This window comes from Streptopelia decaocto (genome assembly GCF_964273445.1).
Source record: "Streptopelia decaocto genome assembly, chromosome: 5".
NCBI lineage: Eukaryota > Metazoa > Chordata > Aves > Columbiformes > Columbidae > Streptopelia > Streptopelia decaocto.
The window spans coordinates 400,142-415,914 of NC_138659.1; the positions used below are offsets into that span (position 1 = coordinate 400,142).

Below are 15,773 nucleotides of genomic sequence, written 5' to 3' on the forward strand. Positions count from 1 at the left end.
TGCGCACTGGGCTTTGTCGCACAGGCCGCCCTGGCTCCTCCTCTCACTCCTCCCCGCCGGGCCAGGTTCGCAGCCGCCAGGCCCGGCCCGGCCTGGCCCGGCCCGGCCCCGCGGCGGGGGGAGCCCTGCCCGCCCCCGGCAGAACCAGGCGAAGCGGGGCAGGGGGGACCCGTCCGGCTGCCGCCGCTTGCGGGGCGCTGGGCACCCCCCGGCTCCCCAAATGGTGGGTGCCGCTTTGCTCCACCCCCGGCAGCGCGCTGTGTTTGTTTGTTTTCCGGGCCTGGCGGCGCGGCCGGGCCGAGCGGGCGGGCGGCAGCGGGCGCGGTGCGGGTGCGGGCGGCAGCGGGCGCGGTGCGGGTGCGGGCGGCAGCGGGCGCGGCCCCTCCGCGGCCCCTCCGCGGCCCCTCCGCGGCCCCTCCGCGGCCCCTCCGCGGCTCCTCCGCGGCTCCTCCGCGGCTCCTCCGCGGCTCCTCCGCGGCTGCTCGGCCCCCGCGGGCCGCCCAGCCTGGCTGTGGGGCTTTGTGTGAGACCAAGGCCCCGTCCCCGGCGTGTGGTGCACCCGGGTTGTTTCTCGGGGAGGAAAGGGGGCTCCTGTGGTTGTAGGAGCAGGGCAGTGAACCCCGAATGTGGAGGAAGACACAAAAAGCAACAGGCAGGTTTTGTATCACCTTTAGGTTTCTGAAGGTAGCCTTCAGGCTTTTTACGTGATAAGCAGGTGCTAAGGTGAACTATGCATTTAGCCGCGTTTTTCGTCATAAATCTATTCACACTTGGATATAAGTACAGGTAAGTATAGAGCAATGCAAATTTCAAGAGAGTGTATGCCCTGCTCTCCCTGTGTCAGCACAGACCCACACAGAGGGCAACGACATTGCTTTACCCAATCTTCCTTTTCGGTGTTTTTTCCAACTCTGTCATCTAGGATGGTTCCTCAAAGCCCCTCCCAGGCTTTCAGATTCAGACAGTGGAAAATATTTAAAAATCCTTTTTTGTTACAGTATTTTTTGAAGTGAAGCAAATTCGGTGGAGATGAGAAGAGCTACAAAGCGCAGTCTGTAAATCAGTACAGCATGGCTGTTTTTTATCAACGAGTTTTATCACCACGTTCTCGGCCGATCCGTGTCAGTCCTGGTTTGCACTGCAGCTTCCATCTTAGGTCAAAATATCTACAAACAGGTTGTGCACAGTGGCATATTTGGCTCTAGAACCTTTGATGGAGCATTTGAGAGGTCCTGTGGTGGACCTCTCTGTCTGGGAACAGACCTTTTTGCTGATCATCCATGCAAGTTCTTTCTCGAAGATTTGATTTTAGTACCGTTTAGGAATTTTGTTTTGCTGCTTATCAGGGGATAGCCTAAACAGCCCCAGCATAAAATCTGTAGCAATAGAGCAGATATTACTGGTATTTATGGGGTTCAAACACAATGGTAGGCTTTTCTAAGAAATTCAGAATAAAAATGGTTTAGAAATTTTGAGCGTTGTGGGTGATGGAGAGGCTTTACAATGGGCTGCTGTAAATAATAGCGACTGCTGTACATGACTTGGTCATTTGGGTGTGTACCCTATGAGTAAGTTGCCTTGGTTTAATAGGAGAATTAGTGAAGCAATCGTTGGAGAGGATCCAGCAAACCACTGCCTCGTCCAGTCCTGATTTCAAGGGTAAGGCAATGTCAGATCTGTTTGCGATGAGGACCTGGTGGTGCGGCTCCAGCTGTTACTGGTATTTTCAGTTGTGCAGTGGCAACATCAGCAGCGAGATGACTGGTGACTAGGAAGCCTTCCTTCTTCAGCTGTCGCTCCGTGGCCTGTTCTCTCTGTGGAGCGCCAGTGGTGTTGGTGTAGCTCAGTGTAGACCACAGGCACGTGCTGCCGTCAGTCCTGGTCCTGCACAGTGTGCAGGTCCTGTGGGTCCTTGTGGTGCCTCCCTGCTGGCTGGCATGCCAAGATTTCCTTTCTTTGGAAACCAGCGTGCCAACGCGGGTCTCTGGTCTCATCTTGATATTGTAGTCAGGACACATACCGTGGGGTCCCACATTGTAGATGTTGCCTTTATTTATAACACCTTGAGTGAGATCTCCAAAAGGAATGACTGCTCAGCCCAGGTAAAACTTTCCCATTAATACATACGGGATGCTCCAAATCTGGGCTCCATTTGGGAGATGGAGACTTGCCAAACGCCAGAAGACATGAATGTTTTGTGATGGACTCACAGAGACCAAAGAGGTAGCAGCAGTTCGCATTTGGCTTTGCAACACAACAAACTGCACCCGTGCGAGCTCTGAAAGAGGAAGAGCTCTTACCAGTCCTCACTGTGTTCTTCAAAGTAAGGCTGGTTTAAGCTGCTTGCTTTTCTAGGCCGTTCACTCCTGTTCTGTGAGGTAGGTGGTTCATAGGGCTTTGCACCACCAGCTCAAAAGTTGTACAGTGGTCCAGGAGATGCAGAATGAAAAAAATCATGTGTTCATGAATGCACAAATGTTGTCTTTTAATATCCACATGTATGCTGTGGTGTGACTGTGAGGTGACTCCTTTTGCTACCACGTTTTTCTGCAGCTTGGGGACAAGAAAGCAGCTGAAGGGCTCTCCAAGGTAGAGGTTGCTTGTCCTTGTTGCTCAATGACCATTTGATGGGAGTCTTCTTCCTAGAGAACACGAGCTGTTTTCACTGCTTCTTAGTATTAAGTTACATCCTTCTAATATATATTTGAATCTGATTATGGAAATGAGTGAGTTAATTTATCCGCTTATAAAGAACATAGCATTTTCTAAAATGCATGTGATTATTTTCAGTTCTGTTGATTTTTAGCTGAATTGCAGACATTTCTCCGTATATATTACAATTGTACATTGTTTTCCAAGAGACAGTGAATGCAGCATTAGAAAGCAATTATGGAACTAATATAATTCCCTGAATGCACTTTGTGATGCAGAATTTTGCTCATGTTTCTAAAAATTACTTAAACTTCTGCTTAAATTATGCTGCTATTGCAAATACCACTTACATCAATTTATGCCAAAGATACCATCTTGGTAAGGATATGTTTTCCGTTATTGGCATAAATAAGTTGCCTTCCACAATAACTGTTTTCCTCACATCCAAAATGTTTTATTAGCAAGGAGTACAATGCCTACCTACTCAGTGCACTGGGGTATCTTCACTGCATGAAAAAGGACGTGTATTTTGGCATTAAAAAACCTCAAACAACAAAGCAGACAGTCATCACACAGAAGTAACCTCTGCAAACAAACGCCGTCACCCGGCTTCCTGGCCAGTCTTCTGTAGGAGTCAAGTTTCCTTTTTTCAGAGTACCATGTATTACCGCAGTCTCAACTTCAAGAACGATCAGAGACCCAGAAAACATGATCTGAGAGGAAAGACTGAAAGAATTGGGGTTGTTTAGTCTAAAGAAAAGGAAAGTCTTGAGAAAAGTGGTAATAATCTTAAAAAACGTTAAAAGTTTCTCTACAGAGAGAAGGAATACATTTTTCTTCCTGTTAATGGATCTGGGGCGAGAGGTTGTAGAATCATAGAATGATTTGTGTTGGAAAGGACCTTAAAGATCACCCCGTTCCAAGCCCCTGCCGTGGGCAGGGACACCTGCCACTAGACTTGTTCTTATTTGAAGCAGAATTGGGGCACTTATCATTTGTCCTGGTTGAACATGCTTTCTGCATGTTCACCTCCCTAAGTCCTCCTGTTTCTCCGATTTTCACCATTTTTCCTGTAGCCTAAATCTCTGTTTGATTCCTGTAGGCAGCTATAGAACTTCTGCAATAACAGACTGATAAAATGACGCATGGAAAGATTCGTGAGAACCTATGGAGTATGAGCCTCGACATGCAACTCTGCCCAGTCCAAGATCACTTATGTCTTTGTCCTTCCCTGATGGAAAACTCTTGAAGCTTTTCTGCATGCTGAATGACATCTGTAGGTACTATATTTTAATCCCTTGCAATTTCAATTTTTTTCCTAATATCTAAGATTGCTACCTGTCAAACTCTTTGTTACATGTCCTTCTTCATTGTTGCAGTGATTTTAGAAACCTGAAGACTCTTAGCATGGTGCTTTGTTTCAGCCTTTCCTTGTGGATCGTGATCTGTAAATCTCCCACTCATTTCACTCTCCTGCAGACTCCTTCTTTGTTCCGCTTTTTCAGGAAGCATCACATCCAAAGCTGGACAAGTACTCCAGTTAAAACCTCAGCGTCGATTAAAGAGAATATTATTTAGTATGTGCAAAAATGCCACTTATCAAACTTAGTGTGCTTCCTTTTTCGTAAGACATCATTTACTTGGGTCTGTAGCACGCTGTCCCTCCTTATCCGTCTCTGGGTAATTCCTGCTTACTCAGATTTTCTTCCTTTATGCTTCTCCAGATGGCTCTTCTGAGGGCGCTGTTTTGTGCTTCCCGTTGAACTCTGCTCTGTGACGGCTCGTCTGGCCGAACTGCAGGAGACGGGTTACTGGAGTCTGACCAGAGGGGTGTGAGGAGGAGCCGCTGGAGATTTTGCACAGAAAAGTATCAGGTGACTGTGAATGAGTGCCTCTGGGGCTGGAGAGGAGGTCGTCTGTGGGAAATTAACTTACCATCTGGCCAGAAATGCTTTATCTTCTTAAGATTCACTTTTCTTCTCCAATAGTCTGCGTGTGCACCCTCCTCATGGAGGGAGAGCAGGCTGGAAATGCGTACGAGGATTTGCTCGTGCATGCACAAACACTTCTGTTGTCTGACAGAATACTGCACTTCCTGCAAACATTTCTGGAAAACAACTACATCAAGCAGAAAACAGCAATGATCATAAATTAAGTGTACCTGATTTGTCTAGTGCTACGAGAAGGGGTACCAGAAAGCAGTCGTGCAGTCCCAGTTAGCCTGTCCTGGTTTGGTTGTGTGGACATTCCTATGAGACATGAATATCTCAGTTGTTTAAGCTTACTTACCTGACAAAAGAGGAGGGAGATGATTTTCTAGCAGAACTAATCACATTCTGGTTAAACAAACACTGCCCACAAACTGAAACAAGCCAGCAAAAGATGCTGTAAGTCTACTCCCATTTAAAAAAAAAAAAAGTTTCAAAATTTTTGTCTAAGAATAAACATCATTTATTCTGAAGTGCATGCCTACAGTCTGCAAAGCAAACTTTTCCCTCTTTCAGTTAAGTTTGTAGAAATTACAGACTCTGTGGAGCTACTTTCTTTTACTTTCTCACTGGTTTTGGGGGTGTTCTCATCTTAACAGGAACATCCTAGCAGCAGATTTGCAAACTGCTTTAGAAATTCATCTATTAGGCTATATATTGACTTAGGAAACGTCTCAAAACGTCACTTCGCTGTGTACTTTCCCATCAAATCTCATGTAGAAGTGACCTTACAGAACCTCTGCAAGACACAGGATGGTGGTAACGGCGCATGTGGTGCCTGAGCCATAAGCTGCACACCGGCACAGGGCAAGGGCTGGGGACAAGGGAAGACCACTTGGTTTTACGTGAGAAATGGGAAGTGGGGTTTCTTTCGTGAGGAAGTGTTCTTGTCAGCTGTGATGTCATTCATTGCTTTTGCATCAGAATCTTAAATTTGTGTAGAAAGATCTCTGTTGTAGAAGCCCCATCTTGTGGACAACCAGTCAATGACTACTTCAGCACAACTGAGATTTTACATACTTAGAAAATCTGAAGATATTTTGGTAGTCTTTACAATAAACTGGAGAGTCTTCTTATTGCTGGACAATATGGAAACTTCATTCATGTACAGAAATCAACATATGCTTTTTGAAGATTATTTCCACAGGTAAGAAATAGTGAACTAGAGAGAGCTGATGTTGTCCCTAGAACTCTGTTTTAAGTCTGAATCAGCTAAAAACTGTCAAACCTGAATCCTGCCTTGAACTCCCAGAGTAGTTTCCTGTAGCATTTGTATAGTATAAATGAGTCTTTGGGTGGCAAAATCATAGAAGGGCAGAAGGACATTATTGGAAAAAAATGGTAAGACAGAAAGAGCAGCAAAGTATGTATGAGAACTGAATCTGGAAACTTCAGGAATATCCTTAAGGAGATAGTTGGTTTCAGCACAAAGTAATGGCAAAGGGCAAGCTCCAGACACGATCAGCCAATGTGCTTGGTAGGAAGAGTGTTAGGAAGCTACAAAGAGTGTGGAAAAAAGCCTGTGATAAAAGCTATTTTCAAATTTCAGTATGACGTTAGTAGAATATAATATCTGTATATTATATAGAGTAATATATACACAGAATATGTTTGCCACTCCGAAGAAACTGGGTTACTGTATGATAATTTTTTAATTTCTTCTGCATGAAGAAATTAGGAAACGACATGATAGTGTTCCATTTAATAACAAAGGCTATCCCCAAGCAGTCGAAAGTGTGGCGACACCTAGGGAAAGTTTGGCAGAAGTATCGCCACGCTAAAACTTCTGTAGCTCCATTTTTCACTTCTTAGGTTAGCATTTGACATTTCTACTCCATGCAAAAAGAATAATGCCTCGAGCAACATAACCTCTTGAGAAATAAACGTAAGAAATATGAGAATATGATCTTTAAGGTTTTAGAATGACCCCAGGAGGATTTCTGCGTGGTGATAGTAGAAAAGAGCTGCTTTTCACTGAATTTGCAAATTAGATCTGTGTGAATTTTAATCAGGAGACAGATATGTGCTTAAATTCAATCTGCTCTTCAGACGACATCCTACATCTCTAGCTGAAAACGTACCCACGTTTTTCCTTGTGAAGGTGGCGTGCCAGCGGGACTTTGCTTGGACGGGCTGGCGAGAGTGGAGAGGAATCTGCCGTGTGGACGGGTGCCACACCAGCCCCTTTGTTGGGAGCAGAACAGAGGCTGCTGTTCCTGCAGGTGGAAGGCGGATTAAGCATGGGGATTAAAAAAGAGACAAAAGGTCGTGATCTGGACGTCATAAAGCCAGGAAATAATTTCCTAGTTCTTATCAAGAGGAGTCTGGATGAAATCTTCACTCTAAAGACATATCAGGTACAATATATTTTAATATTTAACGTTACCTGCAGAAGGGAGTGCACATCTGCCACTTCACAGTTTAGATTAAAACAACTCTTTACTCATATTAAATCTAAGGACGTAGATTTTCAGTAGTCTAGGAATTTCATAAACACAACTTGTTCAAAACATAAATAGATCTAAAAAAGTCACCATTCTTAATAAATTAACAGATAAAACTATAAATGCACGTTACAAGCGTATTATTTTAAAGTTCACAGAATGCCTGTGATTGCTCAGGAGTTCATGACTGACTCCTTTTGTTCTGCAGAGCAATCTGAAGCCTCTTTCGAAATAGAAATCTGCATTTTTGGTGAAGGGCATCTTTGAGGAATTGTCTAAGCCAGGGCAAAACTTTTGAGAAGAACGCATATTCTCAAGTTTGGTCTCAGTCTGCTCCTTAAGAAAGGGACTATTAGGACTTTAACAATACACAGGGCTAACATTTTTACCAGAGAGCAAATTCTGCCAGAGCCAGCATGTGCAATAAAAAGAAGAATTAAAATGTCTTAGTGTGAAATCAAGGCATGAAAGGAGCTTTGTGACTCCTTTCTGTGGAAGGTGTTTCTTCCTCAGAAGATGGGGAACAGCAGATGCTGGTTCACCCCCCAAGGGAAGAGCATTTGAAGTGGAAACAGCTACTAATGAAGCATGGACAACTCAACCAGAGGAGCACAGATATTGGTGTGATGTGCAATCTAGAGAAGCTGTAGCCTAGGAGAAGAAAAGGGTGTTGGAAAGCAAGAATTTATTCCAGAGGTGTCCAGGGAGCGAATAATGATTGCTCATAGTCCCTGTTCCACCGAGTGAATTCATTGCGGTACAGAGAGGACAAATATAAAGCGCAGACTGCTGCCCTATTCCGAGCAGAAGGCTCTAGAAAAAGCCAATGTTGGTTAAAGCAGATGTCTCTGGAGGAGTGTAAGACAAGGACAAGCATTCAGTCATACCTTTTGTATCAGATTGTATGAGAAATTTTAGTTGTTCGTGCATGCCCATAGGAGAAGGAAACTGATGACATCAAGACACTGAAGAGTAACCTGTTGTACATTCCCCTCTAGGATGTATGGTAGGATATTGCATTGCAGTGTGTCGCAAACAGAGGGTTTATTGCTAAAAGTTGCAAAGTAATATGAATCTCTTGTACGAATATGTTTTATCAAGAACATACAGCAGGACTGGACGCTAAGTGTAAACTTGCAGTAATCCACTGGCAGGAGAGTTGCGTAGGTGTATAAATTTGATTTTAAAGGGAATAAAGAGGTGTCACTTGTGAATTGCTGCTTTTAAAATAGAAAAAATCAGTGCACATGTAGGTCATGTTAAAAACGAAAATGTGTCTTCATCCTTCTCTCTTTATTGTGCACATTTCTGTAAATGTTATCTGTGGTTGCCTCTAGCCTTGCTGCTCTTTTAAATCTTTGCATATTAAAGTTTTATTGATTAAAAATGTTAAGAGATGTAATAATACTGCTATATCAAGCGCTTTAGCATTAAAAAAGAGAGAATGATTTTCAGTGGCCATTTGAAAACAAGACTGGATGAGTTATGTTACTGCAAAATTAAATCTATGCATTTGAACTCTGAGCACTTGTGTTTGTAATATATGAAAGTGTTGTCCTAAATCTTTGTCTCCATAATGACATTTGAATTCCAAGCTGGGTATGTGATTTTAGCACAGTACGTCACAATTGATTTTCAGCACGTTAGGTTTTGCAGGTATGTGGCTTACACTTCGAGTGGATTCTTCTTTTTAATCAAAAGGAGGAAAGCTTTTGCTTTACGTCTTTAAAAACTCGCCAGAGCAAATCCTTCCATGTTTTATCAACCAGACAGAGTTTTGTCTTGGCAATTAATTTCTGCGAGAATATGGTGCTGGAAAAACTGTTAAAGAACAATATTGATGTTACTGTACTATTTTACCTGAATAGTGATTTAAAGCATACAGGTTGTCACTTTTTTACGTCGATGGGATCAGCCAGTTCCACTGCTGTGCAGCTGTACTGTCTGCCTTGTGTCCCTGTCCCTCCTCCGGAGCTGTGCTGGTGCCACATTGACGTAACCCCGCTGCCACTTGAGTTCCTCGTCACCGCAGGATCCGCTTCCCCGAGGTGGATCCTGGTCCCTGTGCGTGAACAGATCAGCGAGGTGAGGAGAGGCAAGGCCCCTGCCATCACCAAAGACAGCTTGACGCTCTTCCGAGCCTTGGCCAACGGGTTCGATAATTCTACAGTTCCTTATGGTAAGATGCTTTTTCTGGTATTAATGTCGTGAACATTTTAAAATGGCATCAGTCATTAATTACTGTCACAGCTTTTGATTCTGTGTTTCTGTTTCGAATTTTCCCCAGTTCAGTCAGAACCAAAAGTTAATGCCCGTTGGCTAATTTCCAGTGCATGCTCCACAGAGCGACTGTTGCCTCTAACGGGTGGGGAGATCAAGGCTTGAACTGACAAAAGACATCTGTACCTTGGAAAACAAATTAATGTTTATGTTTTAATTTATAAGTTCCTGGCTCTTTTGTGGTTCCTGTTTTTCAAGTAATGTCTCTTTGGATCCCTAGTTGATGGAGAGTCAAAATGGAAAAGGCCCATGAGAAAATTATCACAATACAACATCTGGTCTGCATTGGAAAAAGCTGAGAAAGATATTTAACATTTCTGAGACCGAGAGGCAGCTATGAGGCACTTTGAAAGTCAGTCTACGAAAAATCGTGCAGGTTTTGGCCACCTGGGCCTATCTAGTGTTGTTCTGAGAAAGCTACTCTGCTTCCTAGCATCTGAATGTGACTCTCACTTCAGCACAGATATGTGAGAGCCGGGAGTGGTAGGATGGCTGTTTGCTTTTCAGAATGTTAATCTGAATCCCAGCATTGTCCCAGTTATATTGTGGGGTTTTGCCAGTCTCCTAATTTTCTTTTGAGCATGTTAGCTGAAGAGTCAAAAGACTTTCCCAGGACTTTTGGCATAGCTTTAGTGGAAAATGGACTTTGTGTATTTTTGGAAAAATATTTTGCATCCTCCTTTAAACTATTCCAGAAGGTAAAAGGACATTAGCTAGACTGCGTGTTGGCTCACGTACTGGTATGTCACTAGTGGCAAGTTTTGCTTTGCTTAATTGTTCCTGTTCTCTGCATTCACAGACTATGAGAAAGGCAGAGAAACCATGGCCGAGCGGTACAGGCACCGCTGCGTTCAGAGGGAGCAAACGCCTTCCGCCGCATGGAACTTTGGTCCTTCAAGGCGTCATAGCTCATGCAGAACAGAAACAATTTGACATGTAAAACAAGAAACACTGCAAATTCTTTGCCAAACAAAGACACATACTGCAGATGGAAGAACTGATGAAAATTGTTTATAGTTGAGGAACTAAGTGTAGATTTTTCAAGAACAAGGTTGCTCCCTTCCTTGCCAAGACAAACAAATCTGGTAGAACATCTCATTGCTTTAGGCTGCCTGAGAACCCACTGGAAAGTCTATGGACCTTTCTCCACAGAAAATGTGTGTGTTTTAAATACATAAGCGTGTTGTCCACAGTTGCACCGTGGCAGCTGCAGAGGAAGTAGAAGGTTCTCAGGAATACACGAGGGAGAACTGGATTTTTGGCTCCTGAAACAGTATGGAGTGCTTTTGGAAACTCTGGAAGTTTATGAGCTGGATGTTACTGCTACAAAAGGCTATCTGTCAGTTAAACAATGGTAATTAATCTGCTATCTTTAGATCTCAACACTAACAACATGAGGAAATTGAGAATTCCTTTTCTTTAGAGTTGCAGTTTTCCAAGATGCCTTCATTCCTGTGAACATACCCAGATTTGCACTGGTAGAGGTTTTACCTTTAGGAATCTGTGCACAGATGTTCTTACAAGGCAGTATGTAGTCATCCCAAGCAACTGTTTTTCATGGGCCAGTTATTTAGGAAAAGCATGGAACGAGCATAAATACAGTCCCAGATACTGACATAAAGCATGTATTAGCAGAATATTATAGTTTGTATTTCCCTGATACATAGCAGGCCCTGGAAATATAAAACTAATCATGTCCTTAAAATTCTATCACATCTGTAAACACACATATTGGAGAAGAGGGCCAGCAGCATCCTGAGCTGCATTGGGAAAAGCATTAGAAGAGCATTGCTTTAAATTGACACTTCTGGCAGCAGTTCTACTGCTGCTGTTTGCCTTTGATAAATTTTAGCCTATTCTGTTTATCCGAGCCTGGCATAGATCTAAGTCACCTATTTCTCAGTAATACAGAAAATTAAATCTGATGCCTAATAAGCACAGAGGTTTATGCAAACTTCGTTCGCTGAAAAAAATATTAAATGACAATGATATTACCTTGTCTTTCGAGAGCTGGAGAGTTGTGCACTTAGTTCTTCTGTAGACCAAAGAGCGTCTGCGTTTGGACTAGAGGAGGCTGGGTTGATGCACCCCTTCCTGCAGCCTTTCTGAATGGCACCCAGTATTCTCTCCCGTCGAGAGGCCCTCTGAAGCTGTTGTGTACAGGGTGTGGTGCCCTTCTGCACTTTTCCTTCTGGTAGGAACTCACCCGTTCTCTCCCTCCCAGGGTTTTCTCCAGCCTGTTCCGTCCCATTTGCTGTTAACACTCACTGCAGTTCCGTGCTGGCGTGGACAGCATCTAAAAATGCAGAAATCTGACTTCAAGCCACATTGATTAGCACCATAATTTCAGGAGCTTGTCTCCCGCATGTATCGGTTTGATCAGTGGATTTATACCGAATAATTTAAAACTCTTATAGCCCTCTGAAACTGTTTCTGTCTGGCTTCTGTAATATGTGAAGTGACATAAGGTCACCAGTGCTGTGGAAATTGGTTTTGTAGTTGATGTGCTAATTCAGCAAGAAATTGCTTCTTGCAGAAACCCAAAGAAAATTAGTTTAATATAGTGCCATGCTACTTCATTGACTTTCAGGAAAGAGATAATTAAAACATTCAAGGGAGTTCAGAGCCTCTGGAGAAAATGCCATTATGGAAACATAAAGTTATTTTTACCACACAGCTTATTAGCTTCTTTTCTAAAAGGAGATCAACTGAATGTGATGGACACACAATAAGATTTTTCACCTGCTCAGGCGGATAAGAAATAAGATCTTTTTATAAACCGAGTTCAAGATAAGAACAGACTTGGCACGGTCCTTTTGTGTCGCTCACACCAGTTTTACTGGAACTGCTGCTGCAGTTTTCTGGGTAAAAAGTTCCATCCAAATAGATCCAGGGCCGCTAACAAGGCTGCACTAATGCAGCTGATGACACTGGTGGCGCCTAAGGAGAAAGGAGAATCTCTGCACTCAGTGTGAATAAGGGGTAACTAATGCCTTATTTTTTCAGAAACAAATAATTAAGTTAAATTGAAAATAGTTTTAATAGTCAATCTCAAAGAATAATCACCAAGAATTTAGAAGGCCTATATTTATTCCAAACAGTGCACTTATACTAGAGAATGACTGAGCACAAAAAGTAAATTAACTGTAACATTCACTCTATGAAGATACTCAAGGAAAACAATTTTAGCAGCATAAACTGCTTCATCTTTTTGAGATGAAGAAGAATAAATAAAACTGTGGTTATTGAAGAATGAACAAAATAAAATTGAGTTTCTAAGAAACAATTCTAAAAAAGTCTATATTGTAAAAATTGTATTGTCATGTTTTAGAAGATATTTTGGTTTTGAGATATTAAAGAAAAACTGACATTTCTCTATGTTCTTTCATAAAACAGGTACAATACTGCTGTTCCCAAAGGAAAGAAACCAGCTCCAACAAGAGTAGTGTCTGTTCTGCAATGAAGAGTAAGTGGTTCATAATAGCTACATAGAAAAGAAAGTTTAAAAGTTTCATGTGGAAAACGATGTTGTTGTGTGTAGCAGTGTCTGCTGTGTTCAGACTGTTATTTTTCAGGCGGCCCAGGAACACGAGCAGTTATGGCATCACATCATTTTACATCATTAATAGAAATGTTTCCTTTGTAAAGTACGTCATCATTTTTTGCTCAAACTTCTTTTCATTAATTCCAAAGTTCTTTTGGCCCAACCATCTCTGTGTACATTTAGCTAAAAAAACAGTGTTTTCTAATATAGACTTTACACTGAACAATATATTTAATTGCATTACCTGACATTTTAATAAACTAACTTTCTAAAAATCTATATTGATGTATGTTCTGATCTTTCCTGATAATTCGTTTCAGAGTGACATTATTATGGAACCGACTGCCTCAGAGGTTGCTTTGGCTATTTTAACTCTATTCCTGTAATCCACTCCAGTCTTCATTTTTCAGCTGGTAGCTTCTCCAACAATGAACATTATTATAATAAGTGATTATTTAACAAAGAGTAAATTTGACTCTGAATTTTGTTGTCATATAGGTTTCTTTCTTGGTGCAATACCTGTAAATTGGATTATTTTCAGCTAACAGAGTCTTCAGAGGCTGTGCCAAGGCCTTTGCTGTTCTCATCCCTCTTCTTCCAAGGCTATGCAGCAGTGCTGGCAGCAATGGTTATTCACCTCCCTCACTGACGATGTGCAGCTGTAAGAACACAGAAGGGTGTAGGCTGTGGAATCCGTGTGAACAACCTGTCACCAAAACCCCGTAAGTCAGAGCTCTTGGGTGAGATCCGCACGCTCCACCGTGGGTGCGCTTGCTCCCCTGCTGACAGTGCTCCGTGTATCATTTCAGCCAGCCTGAGATTTCCTTTGCTTCGTTCCTTCCCAGAGCGGTTTGGTTTTCTCAAATGCGGGACCACTTCTTCTAAGAGTTCCCTTAGATGTCAAGCAAGCATCTCCATGAAAGTTTTGTTAACCACCTGTGTTTATTCATTTTGTTCAATGTAGCGAACCCTGATGTCTGCTGTAACACTCCATTTCAGTTAGAAATGGCACAAGGGCAGTGGGCAGTTGTGAAGCAGCCCCTGAAGCTGCCAGCCAAAAACTGGATTTACTGGTTATTCCGATTACTATAATGATTAATTGGGAAGAGCTTGTGAATGCAGAAAAATCCAGAAGAGGTGAGAAGAAAGAAACTTGTGCAAACTTTGTTTAAAAAGAGATGCTGCCTGACAAAGAAAAAACAATCGACTGAGACAGCTGCTTAAAAAAGGTTTTCCCAGCTGAAGGCTGCAGGGTTTGTATGCCTTGCTCTAATAGTTACCTATTTGTCAGAGTTGAACTAGAAATGGAAATGCTCCGGTGGATGAACTTTCATATACTACTGAGGAGAGCTTGAGGAGGGACTGTTGTTATGGTCAGTGTTAGTCAAAGGGCCTGCAGTGTTTGTGCTGCAGAGCTCCATATTGGAAGAAGTGACATAAAACGGGGGGTCTGTGCCCAGATTCCGTGGCAGAGACACAGAAGCTGTTTCCCAGCAGGGTTTGTGCATGTGAGATCCCCAGGCAGAGTTCAGCACAGTCCATGGACAACCCGAGAGGGAAGGAGCTTCGTCTCCTCCACCTTCACTTTACACTACTGTAAAAAACAAATCATATGAACTTACTTTTTTAAGAGGTAGAAATAGAAAATGCAATTCAATGTTTAATGTTATACTTGCCCAGCTTAATATATAAGCGCACAGAGGATGGATATACACTCACACAGCGTGGATATACACTCACACAGGACGGATATACGCTCACACAGCATGGGTATATACTGCACACAACCTGGAGATCTCCTTCTATTTAAAATTCTGACTCCTCTGTGCTTTACTGATTTGCCCATATTGCAGATAGAGTACTTAGTAACAGGCTCTTATCTCAGCTGTGAAAGATTCTCTGGGAATCTAATGGCCAACAAAGTGTAATTTAAATTTTTGGTTTGGTTTGTTTTTCAGCAAGTTTTTAAAAGCTCCACCAGTTCATCTCTGTCAGAGATTATTTAGCTTAGCTTGGACACTAATCTCACTGTTGAGTTTACGTTTATGGGGTAGGACCTAATGTTTTCTCCATGTGTTCAGTATTATGGTTCTGACTTTGCAAGTCGTGTTGCTTGGGATACTTGAAGCAGTCATGTCCCTTTGTTTGCACAGCAACAACAGAACTGGGGTTCAGATGCTGCTGGCTCATTGATCAAGAAGGACCAAAAATAGTTTTGAAGGCTGCCACTCTTCTTGGCTGATGCTCAGTAGAGTTGGTAAAAACTGCAAAGACAGCAGAGTACACGGATGACAATGTTTATTATACATTCTGTTCCACAAGTGGATTTTTAGGAATCAGGTTTTTAATTTAGTTATTTTACTCTGCTTTAGCAAATGGTAGTTGTTGTTTTTCAAAAATGCCTGCCCTGTTTTAGTTGCCTTTGTCACCACTAGTCAGCTTTTCATTCCACGTAGTAATGTCCACAAGGTGGTGCCACAGCTAAAAAGTTGACAATAACTAAAATATAATTTGATAATTTTACCTGCTTTTTCTAACTGACTAAAGTATCTGTGTCATTAAATAATTAATAATTATTTTATAAGCATAATGTCATCTGCATTTCTAATGACATCACAGGTTTGCAAGCTTTATTTTTAAATGACCTGTGTCAGCAGAGCTGGGTCTGTCTGCTGCCTGGGTGGGAGCAACACCCAAAACCATGTACAAAGACGAAGAAGCAGCTCAGGGTTAAGCAGAGAGCCTGAAGAAGAATGAAGAACGGGATCTGTAGAGACTGAGACCAGCAGAGCCGGGTATGTCCAAGCAGGGCTGCCAGTGCGAACACTCTGCCCCGCAGATGTGTCTTCTTGTGGAGAGCTTGAG

The 15,773-nt window shown here is 42.6% G+C and overlaps 1 protein-coding gene across 2 annotated transcripts; it reads left to right on the forward strand.

Annotated features, from left to right (window-relative positions):
- Nucleotides 1-87: 87 nt before the first annotated feature.
- Nucleotides 88-10,863, forward strand: LOC309440437 (uncharacterized protein). Of its 2 annotated transcripts, XM_082054095.1 has the most exons (7): nt 88-223; nt 3,755-3,928; nt 4,377-5,039; nt 5,587-5,787; nt 6,742-6,997; nt 8,963-9,263; nt 10,164-10,863. In XM_082054095.1, exons 4-7 carry the CDS (start codon nt 5,627-5,629, stop codon nt 10,295-10,297), a joined length of 852 nt encoding a protein of 283 aa, XP_081910221.1. In that variant the 5' UTR covers nt 88-223; nt 3,755-3,928; nt 4,377-5,039; nt 5,587-5,626; the 3' UTR covers nt 10,298-10,863. The 2 variants fall into 2 exon arrangements, 1 of the variants encoding a protein (XP_081910221.1); XR_014184199.1 differs by lacking the exons at nt 8,963-9,263; nt 10,164-10,863 and adding an exon at nt 7,293-8,936 and having other exon boundaries at nt 6,690-6,997.
- The last annotated feature ends 4,910 nt before the right edge of the window (nt 10,864-15,773 follow it).

Bases quoted from the DNA above. Each gene is read 5' to 3' on its own strand.
- LOC309440437 (XM_082054095.1), top strand. From the start codon at position 5,627: ATGACTACTTCAGCACAACTGAGATTTTACATACTTAGAAAATCTGAA. The intron at 6,998-8,962 runs GTACAATATATT...AGTGATTTAAAG, and splicing joins TCACTCTAAAGACATATCAG to CATACAGGTTGTCACTTTTT. The intron at 9,264-10,163 runs GTAAGATGCTTT...CTGCATTCACAG, and splicing joins TAATTCTACAGTTCCTTATG to ACTATGAGAAAGGCAGAGAA.